This window comes from Zingiber officinale, chromosome 4A, assembly GCF_018446385.1.
Source record: "Zingiber officinale cultivar Zhangliang chromosome 4A, Zo_v1.1, whole genome shotgun sequence".
Taxonomy (NCBI): Eukaryota; Viridiplantae; Streptophyta; class Magnoliopsida; order Zingiberales; family Zingiberaceae; genus Zingiber; species Zingiber officinale.
In genome coordinates this window covers 1880715-1890490 of record NC_055992.1, presented here as the reverse complement: position 1 = coordinate 1890490, position 9776 = coordinate 1880715, and the positions used below count along the sequence as shown (strand labels likewise).

At 45.2% G+C, this 9776-nt stretch overlaps 2 protein-coding genes across 2 annotated transcripts; both read right to left on the bottom strand.

Moving 5' to 3' along the window:
* Positions 1-3022: 3022 nt before the first annotated feature.
* LOC121969221 (galactinol synthase 1-like) lies at positions 3023-4594 on the bottom strand. The gene is made up of 4 exons (XM_042519187.1): positions 4127-4594; positions 3719-4042; positions 3483-3617; positions 3023-3401 (listed from the first exon to the last, which is right to left on the bottom strand). Exons 1-4 carry the CDS (start codon positions 4448-4450, stop codon positions 3162-3164), a joined length of 1023 nt encoding a protein of 340 aa, XP_042375121.1. The 5' UTR covers positions 4451-4594; the 3' UTR covers positions 3023-3161.
* LOC121969099 (amino acid transporter AVT6C-like) lies at positions 4528-5286 on the bottom strand. The gene is made up of 2 exons (XM_042519024.1): positions 4782-5286; positions 4528-4693 (listed from the first exon to the last, which is right to left on the bottom strand). The coding sequence occupies exons 1-2, from the start codon at positions 5114-5116 to the stop codon at positions 4528-4530; spliced, it is 501 nt and encodes a 166-aa protein (XP_042374958.1). The 5' UTR covers positions 5117-5286.
* Between the last annotated feature and the right edge of the window lie 4490 nt (positions 5287-9776).

The window sequence follows — 9776 nt, the reverse complement described above, 5'->3', positions numbered from 1 at the left end:
TTATAAACTGATTTGAATTCCGAAGGCAAAAAGAGTTAAAATGTATCACCACCTAAGACAAAATGACATAAGTGAACATGGAGACTTGAAGTCCGAAATGTCATATTAAACAAATAAAAAACTCAAGTACGACCAGAATGCATCACAACAGGATAGGCTGGATGACTAAGAAATTGTATATACATGTGGCCTAACATTACATACTATAAAGGACTATATTACCAAAAAAATATTACAATTCTAAACTAGGTATAGCTACTATAATCACCTACAGACAAGGTTACCAAACTTTCTGAAATCATAATACATTTTAATTACCCAGCTAAGGTTTGACACAAACATGAGGAGTGGATGGGGATAACAAAGATGTAGGCAAGAGATCACCAATGACTAAAGAACTAAACTAGACAGAAGCACATAAAGATAAATAAAAATGAAAAACACAATTGACAGCCCTAAAGATCAATTTCTGTAGCAACGACATGATCATATTAAGAAATAACCAGCCCTAATTTAACCAACACAAGGATATACATTCACCAATAAAAAATCATCACAGGTTTACCACTACAAAGATTTTCAATTAATCAAATCTACAACTAGATTTTGTAGTTTCTGATGTTAAAAAGAGAGTGAATATACCTTACTAAAAAGTAGCAGATTTTTAGAGGGAGTTATGAAATCGCCAGAAATAGGAGGGTCTCTGCTGAGATGTGCTTCCGTAACCAATAAAATGGACAAGGGGCAGGTGGTAGCGTGCTGTGCTGGCCGCTGGAAAGTAATGTTATGGCAATAAGGGGAAGGCGCTGGAGTAGCTGGAAGAGAAGTGTGGCGTAGGATGGCGCAGGAGAAGGGAGCAGGAGGCTTCCGTCAGAATAGCTAGAGTCGCCGGAGAAAAGTGCGCGCGGAGAAGAAGAGGAGGTGTGGCGCAGGGAGAAAGAGGGTGGCAGAGAAGAGGTGCGGGCGGAGAAAGACAGGTGGCGGAGAAGAGGTGCGCGCGGAGAAGAAGAGGAGGTGTGGTGCGAGGAGAAAGACGGTGGCGAAGAAGAGGTGCGCACGGAGAAAGACAGGGTGGCGGAGAAGAGGTGCGCGCGGAGAAAAGAGGAGTTGTGGCGCGAGAGAAACGCAGGTGGCGGTGGGGAAATTAGGTCAGTTTTAGCGGCGAATTTGAGTCTTTTCGCCGCTAACATATCCCACACGAATATATTAGCAACGATTTTGGCATATTTCGTTGCTAATATCCAAATACTAGTGGTATTTTTTTCCACCGCTATCATATTAATTAGCGACAAACTCCATATTTCGCCGCTAAAACATTAGCGACGATTTATTTTCCAAACTTTCGTCGCTAACATTTATTTTTGATAAAAAAATATTTAAAATAATAATATTTGCGACAAATTAAAATGTCGTCGCAAATTACGATGATTTGCTTCAAAATTTAATTTTGTCGCTAAAAATTCGTCGTTATTTTTCTAATTTTTTGTAGTGCACGTATAAATCATGTGTATACTCAACATCAATATACATAATCAGCATGCTAACCGAATAAATCGGACATCCCTATGATACAAACTCTGCATATGTATATGCTACAGAGTCAGGATAACAAGAGTCGAGACTGTATCGAATTAAACTAAATTATATCAAAGATCAAACAGAAGTGACAAGCAGGAAAGTAGCAAGCTTACAAATTTAAGGTAAAGCAACCTAAACATCCAAATATAATCATGCTTTAAGTTCAAAGAACTAAATAAAAAACAAGAAAAAAATACCCGTCTCAAAATGTCTTGTAACTAACAGACCCCCCCCCCCATGTCACGCGGCTCGTCCCCAATCAAGGTCCTGTGTCACATAATGTATCAAATTAAATACATGTACTATGATATAAAAATCATGTACCGAAAGAAATAGCTATCCTTAACGCATTAGCTAACCCTAGTTAATGTCTCCTTCTATTGATTAAATCAAAGTCATTCCTCCTTTCATAATTGCTTAAAATGGAATAACCCTAACAAGAGCATGTGTGAGGAATATAACGGTGAAAGAATGTGTGATCAAGCACTCCGACAATGGTCTCCGGATCAAGACGTGGCAAGGCGGGTCGGGATCTGTCTCCTCCGTTAGCTTCGTCAACGTTCTCATGGAGGCGGTGAGGAACCCCATCATCATCAACCAGTACTATTGCATCGCCGGCATCGGAGGAGCGTGCCGGAACCAGACGTCGGCGGTCTTCGTCTCCAACGTCGCATACGAGGGGATCAAGGGGTCGTACGACAGCAAGAGCCGGGCGGTGCACTTCCGGTGCAGCGACGCGGTGCCCTGCACCAACATCACGCTGGCAGAGGTGGAGCTGCTACCGACGTAGGGGGAGATCATCGCCGATCCCTTCTGCTGGAACGTGTACGGGGTGTCGCGCACGCTGACGATACTGTCGATGGCCTGCCTGTTGCACGGCGTATCGCGGTCCACCATGGACATCGAGACGAGCGGCTGTTACTGATCATCAAGATGGCAGAGAAGATCAAAACAACGTGCATAGAGTGTAAGTAAAAAAACATTTACTCAATGCAATAGTAGGAATTATGGGACTTAATTTGTTTTCTGTTGATCATTTTATCGATCGATTTCAATGTAATGCTAATTAGCCAATTAATTACTCGATTAATTAGACACGTATAAACTTTAATTCGCAAGTTCATCTCCGCTGCTTAATCAATCCATCTGCATTCATCAAAGTCCCACTTAATCACGGCGACGTCATTCCATACATGCAACCACAACGCGTGGCGAACTTCCAACCGCACCACATTGCGATCGGCGGAGTCCAGCGAAGCGACACGTACGCATAGACTTGGTGCGAGGGAGAAGCTAAACCGCCTTAATTTAGATTTTAATTCTTGTTTTGGAAAAAAAATCTTTTATTATTAAATATTCCTTTGTGAAATTTATATTCCAAACTATATATTTCTTTACTTATTTAACATTTAACTTACAATAATAAAAATTCATATGCACACACAATTATTAAAAGAAAATTGCCCAATTATTTTTTAAAAATATAATATATTAGACAAAGAGTTCTCTTAATATATTTAGGCTTAATTTTATTTAATTATTTATTAATCAACAGCAGGAGTGCAGGACCAATTGTGCTGTCCTCATGCCGCCGACGGCGCCTTGATGACCTTGACCTCTCCGGCCTTCGAGAGCGCCGCCGACATCAGCGGCTGCTTCACCTCCTCCGCCTCCGTAGCCTCCTCCGGCGCGGCGGCGATGGCTGGAACTTTGTAGTCGAGGCTCTCGTCGTTGTACACCTCCCACCACTTGGATACCAGCATCTTTATGTCTTCTCTGTCCATGTTCGCCTCCTTCCCCGTGTACCTCCATGGCTTCGACCCCTGAAACAATTCCAACGATAACCGTTGATTTTTCATCATAAAAATTGGCCGAGCCTGATAAGACGAATGCAGAACACGTACCGCGGCGCAGTAGTGCACCACCTTCACCTTCTCGAGCTCGACGTTCTCCGGGTGTCTCCACAGCATCGCCATGACCAGGTTGTAGACCAAAGGAATCGGCTTGTAGATGTCCTTGAAGAACACGTTCAAGAAATCCTGCACGATATAAAAGGAAAAAAAACAATTTTTTAAGGAAAAAAATTAAACAAACGCCTCTCGATCAGTGAAACAAATTAAAGTGAATTAGTTTATTGTACCTGCTCGGCGAAGGGGGTGGGAGCGGTGATCTTGACGGTGGCGATGAGGGACTCGGCGGTGGCAAGGCTGGGCTCGTGCACGAACATGCCGGCGTTGAAGTAGAGCGAAGGAGGCGGGCTGAGCTCAGCCGCCGGCCACGCTACTCTGTCCGGACACTGTTGGCAGTAGCCAATCCGGTACTGTGGCGTGTGGCTCCACGTCTTCTCGCAGAAGCAGTCCATGACGGCGTAGAAGCCGCCGTCCGGCAGGTCGAACAGGTGGTCGACGTTGTCGTATACTTGGATATCGGCGTCGAGGTACATAATCTTCTCGTACTCCAAGAACTTCAACAAAAAAAAATACAAAAATAAAATTAATCCTCTGTTTTGATCAAACCGACGAGTATAACCAATTGATTGGAATGGTACCTCCCAAATTCGAAGCTTGGAGTAGTTGATGACGTAGTAGGCCATGGCGAACTGCGTCTGGTTCTCCGGCGGGTACACCGGCTCGATCTCACGCAGGACGCAGCCCTGGGCGGCGAGGAGACGGCGGTGGCTCTCAGGCACATCGGGAAGCATCGCCACCACAAGAGGGTAAGCGGACCCCACCTTCCTCAGTCCCTTCGCCAGCCCGACCACTCCCTTCACGTAGTCGCCGTCGCCTGCAAGGAACGTCACGTACGCCCTCGCCACCGGCTCATCCTTCTTTCCCTTTCCGGAGACCACCGTGGAAACTATCTGCGGCGCCATGTGTGCGGATCAAAAACAGAGCTTTCGGAATCTTGCAGGTGTTTTCCGATGAGACGACAGACAGAGGGTTGGGGGTTCTATAAATAGGCGCCGATAGAGGTATTCATGGAAAGGCAGGAGCTTTTGGACAGAAATCCCTGATTCTGCAGGGATTTCTGTCCAAAAGCTCCTGCCTTTCCATGAATACCCTGATTCCGCAGGGATTTCTGTCCAAAAGCTCCTGCCTTTCCATGAATACCCTGCCTTTCCATAATCACAATCTGTCAATTTATTCAAGAACAAGAACTAATAAAAATCTACGATTCGAGGTGCACGAGATCATATTCTCTACCTCAGAACAAGAGCCGCCGGGAAAATTAACGAGATGCAAACCGCAGTGGTCGACCCGATGAACTGAAACAGAGTCCAAATGCTCGGGAAGAGGACTGAGCCCAGATAGACGGAGCCAAGCAGCGCCGCCGTGAGCAGCGTGAACCGGCGAGCGTCCGACGAGAGGTGGCTCGATTTGGGGAAGAGGAGCTCGTCGACGTTGATTCTCAACGAGAAGAAGAGTAAGGGGAAGACGAGAACCAGGTGGAGGACATAGCTGAGGCGGACCACGTCGTTGAGAAGACTCCCGAAGGCCGAGCCGGTGTCGCGGTCGAAGTTGGAGAGGATGTCGGTCATGGTGGCCTCGCCGAAGAGAAGGTAGCCGAAGAATCCGATCGCGGCGTAGATGGCGGAGCAGAGCAGGACGGAGAGACGGACGCGCCAGGAACCGAGGCCGGCCGCGTCTCGCTCGGGCGGAGCTCCACCGGCAGGAGCGGCGCGACCGCGTCACCACCCTTCGACATCGGGGCGCCGAACAGAGAGAGATGCGCGTCTCCAGCCATTAGAGACCTTTAAGTAATGTCAAATTACTAAATTAACCTTACGGGAATTAAATTTGGACGTCATTATTGCTTGATTCATCCTCCCATACTCATTGTGGAAGGGTATTTTTGCATTTCTATTTTTAATCTGCAGATTTAATGTCATAAGAACGCCCAGGAAACACTATTTCTTCCCGATTCAATACAACGTGCAGCGCTGTGGTACGTTCGATTTCGTGAGTATGATTGATGGTGCACACTAGAAATAATTGAGTCAAATGGTGTCTCTCGGCTGGGCCCCGATTCATGGCGGAGCTCTTCATCCAACGGCGGGGGTTGATTGCCAATCGCTATGTGGGGCCACGTGTCGTGGGCAAGGAAATATGGGGACTCATTCTTAGGAGACCAATGAAGACACGGAATTTCTTTTTTTTTTGTTTTTTTAATTAATATTTAAATTTACCATGATTAATCAACTTTCGAAAGAATTTTATAGTAATCTTAATACTTTTTTATTTAACTAATTACATTTTATGCAATTCATTATTAACTTGAAGAAAATAAATAAAAAATTGTGTTAAATTGCAATTACTGTTGTGATACTTGCTATAAAACAGGAAATCAATATGTTAGGGGAATAATAAATCTTCCTAAAATTATTAGGCAGATAATTAAATAAAAAGTAATTGTATATGTATAAAAATAAAATCTAACCTTGCATAATAAATTCTGTTGCATGCCACTTGCTAAGTCTACTATAAAATTTTTAAAATATATTTTTTTTAATAATTGTTTTTATAGAACAGAACAACGTTCTATTAGATGAGTCTTCGCTCTAGATATTAAAGAACTTTTGAAGTTTTTAGGGTGTAGATACTAAAGGGCCACTAAATAACAGATTTACTTTTTTTGAAAGAACTTTTGAAATTTTCTCATACTTCTTGGCACAATTATTTACTTTAATTGTGAATGAACTTTCTATTATTTTCCATATTAAAGATGAGAACAGAGGATTCTACATCATCAATAATAGTTTGTCTTGTTGCGTCATCTCATTGTAGATTGCTTATCTAGACGTGGATGAATGCTACAAGTGGAAGTGTATTTTGTTTTATTAATGGTAATGACTAAAGTTAAATGAGGATCTTATATTTAATTGATCATCGAATAAATACCTCTCCATTATAAAAGAATAATAACAATTAAAGGACACCCATAAAATATCCTTTATTTTACCGTTGTTATAGGCATTGTTATAGCAGCGATTGAGGAGTTGCTATAACATATAACAATTACTCAATAATTAATATAATATGAAAATTTAATTATTATTTTTAATTAAAATTATTATATATCGATCAGTCCGGAAACTAAGATAAATGGAGGGGCTGGTGGGGAGGGTAGAGATGGCAGGTATGTTGACGAAGCAATGACTTGAGGCAGAGATTTGATGTTGAGCTGGAAACCTCATACCTTCATTAGTTGTAGGGAAAGCAAGTGGAAGGTATTCACGGTTCTACGGACACAATGGAGGGCACACAGGAGCGTTAGTTGAAGAATCAATAAAGGGGTCCCTCGTATAAGTACACTGATGTTATAAAAAAATATTTATATAGGGATAGTTTTTTTTTCACTTTTAAGAGCGACTTTCAACGACTGCTACACTTTTATCAACGGTTTGAACACTGCTCCTCTTGTCGCCGTCCCTATATCCTATCGAAGTGGTTTTCGTAACCGTTGATAAAAATTAAAAAACCGCTCCTATTATACTTTATAGGTACGGTTTGAAATCGATCTTACACGTTATACATATAACAATGATTTCAAACCACTTCTATAACTATATATTCAGGAGTGGGACAAACCGCTCTGAAACTCTACTCTTTAAGTGCTAGAATGATTTTAAACCGTTCTTACACAGGATATAGGAACGATTTTAAAATGCTTAAATGTCATGATTATAGGAGCACTAATCCTATAGGTAGACTTGCCCGACCTCGAGCTCTTAACCGGGTTAATGGGTCAGTGTCCATTGACCCTATTTTTATTTTTATTTTCTTTTAAAGTTGGGAAAAAAAAATAGTTGATATTAGGATTCAAACCTGATCCTGTCCGAATCGATGAATCAACGGACGCTGGGCACGTGGAGCTCTCCTTCTCGCTGACGTAGAACTCCGGCCGGACGTACGGAGCTCCGGCGAACCTGCACAGAAGTCAGACCGGGAAGGAGTTCCCGGCGACGACCCTCCGACCCTCAAGTCAGGCAAGTGGACAACAAAGAGGTGACTTCGAATATGCGAGAATGCGTACCTCCGATGAAGTGCGAGGCTCCTTATATAGAGCTGGGAAGGAGCTCATGTACACATATCGAGGTGAATACGTGTCCTCAGCCCATACCTCAGTAAGGGCTTGTCAGAAAGCTTACCTGACACCATACTGCTACAATCCAAACACGTCTTCGATGGGACAACGGAACCCCCTGGTCGTAAGGTTCGGAGTATGGCCTGGTCATAGAGCATGCCCGCTGTCAGAAAATGTTCCTTGTCCTTTTCTCCTTACTCCATGTCGGTCGTCCGGCCGGCCGGCACTCACCTCACGTCCGGCCGGCCGGCACTCACCTCACGTCCGGCCGGTCATATGTACTAGTCTACTTAGGAGATGCTCGGTAATGTGCTCTGTGGAGACTGTTCGCAGTATGCTACTTTATATCTTCGGCCGAACGGTCTATCCGCTCGGCCATATGATTCTGTTCAACCCGAGCGTCGAAATCCCTAGTCGGGTCGTCTTTGGTTCAGCTAGGACCCCGTTCAGCCGACCGGTCTACCCTTCTCCGATCGGACGTCTGGTATTTTGACCTCCACGTGGCCTTGACTCCCCAGAAAGGGGGTCTCCCGTTCTTACCTCCGGATCACTTGCCTCCCCTTCAAGTCTAGTCGAAGGAGGCGATTAGTCCGACTGACTGGACCATTAGTTTGGCTGAGCGGCGTCCTGCAACTACCATCCGCTCGGCATAAAGGGGGTAACCAAAACGTCAGTCAACGGCCACATTACTCAGCCTTTCTTCGAAGTTTTCGTCAATCTCTATCATTAAGGTCCAGCACGCGCCCATTAAATGCATTCCAGTGGCTGGCTTCCATGTGGCGGTGCTGCCGTCATCGTACGGCGGCGGCGTGGTGCTTTGATGGGATCGAGGCGGTTCGAAATGAACGGCGCGATGCGTGCTCCGATTCTTGCGACCTGGATCCAACGGTGGAGGCCGCTCGAGCTCCGCCCTATAAAAGCTCCGTTTTCTCCCTTTGCTGCACTTTTGCTCCTGTGTGCCTCCCTAGCTACTCGCGTCCCAGCTTTCCGACGATCTCACTCCTCTGGTTTCGGCGATCTCCGGTGCTCTTTCTTCGATCCTCCTCTTCGCTGCAAGGTTCTCCTTCTTTCTCCCTTTGGTTCTAGCATTTTCTTTGCACTTCTTTCCCAGGTTTTCATCCTCGGGGTACTGTTTCGTTGCCGTCCTCTTTTATCATCTTTTTTGATTTCGTCCGCTCGAACAATGGCCCAATCTTCTCAATCCCAAGACCAAACCCTCGGCCCATGGTACACTACCATGGAGTCGCGCTTCGATCGGCGCGACGCCGACCTTCTGATTAATACTTTTGAGATCCCCTCCAACCTTGAAATCATCATACCCACAGACTCCGCTTGGCCCCACAAACCGCTGCACGGAGCGTTTTGTGTTTTCCGCGACCAGTTCACGGCCGGTCTGCGACTCCCCATTCATCCCTTCTTTGTAGAAGTTTGTAACTTTTTCGGCATTCCACTCGGAAGCCTAGTCCCCAATACTTTCCGCCTTCTATGCGATGTAGTCGTCCTCTTCAAAATCCATAACATTCCCCTCCGGCCGGAGGTCTTCTATTACTTCTATTACCCCAAGCAATCCGAGCCAGGCACCTATATGTTCCAAGCTCGGCCCGGCTTGGTCTTCTTCAATAAACTGCCTTCCTCCAATAAGCATTGGAAGGAATTCTACTTCTACATTCACCTTCCCGAACGGCCTACCTTCCGAACCCAGTGGCAGGTCGGCCTTCCTCTCTCCCCAGAGCTCAAAAGGTTCAAGATCCGGCCGGATTATCTCCACGCCGCCAACATGCTCACCGGTCTACGTTTTGATATCAACAAATTTCTTCTAGAAGGTGTTATGTACATATTCGGGCTGAGTCCGATCAGAACACCTCTCCCGAGCGGCTTCGGTAAGATTTTCACTTTGTACATTTACCTTGCTTGCTAATTGATTTTGTCTTTTTTCCTTTGCAGTGAATATTATCATGGAGTCGGTGATGGCTGGTATTCTGAAGAGAAAGGTGGCGGCGCTCGAAGCCGCGGCAGCCAAAGAAATGGAGACGCTCGGTATCCAGCCGGTCGGCTCAGACGAAGAAGAGAGCGGGACACATGCTGGGGAGTCGGCCGCTCAAGCTTCTCTCCTA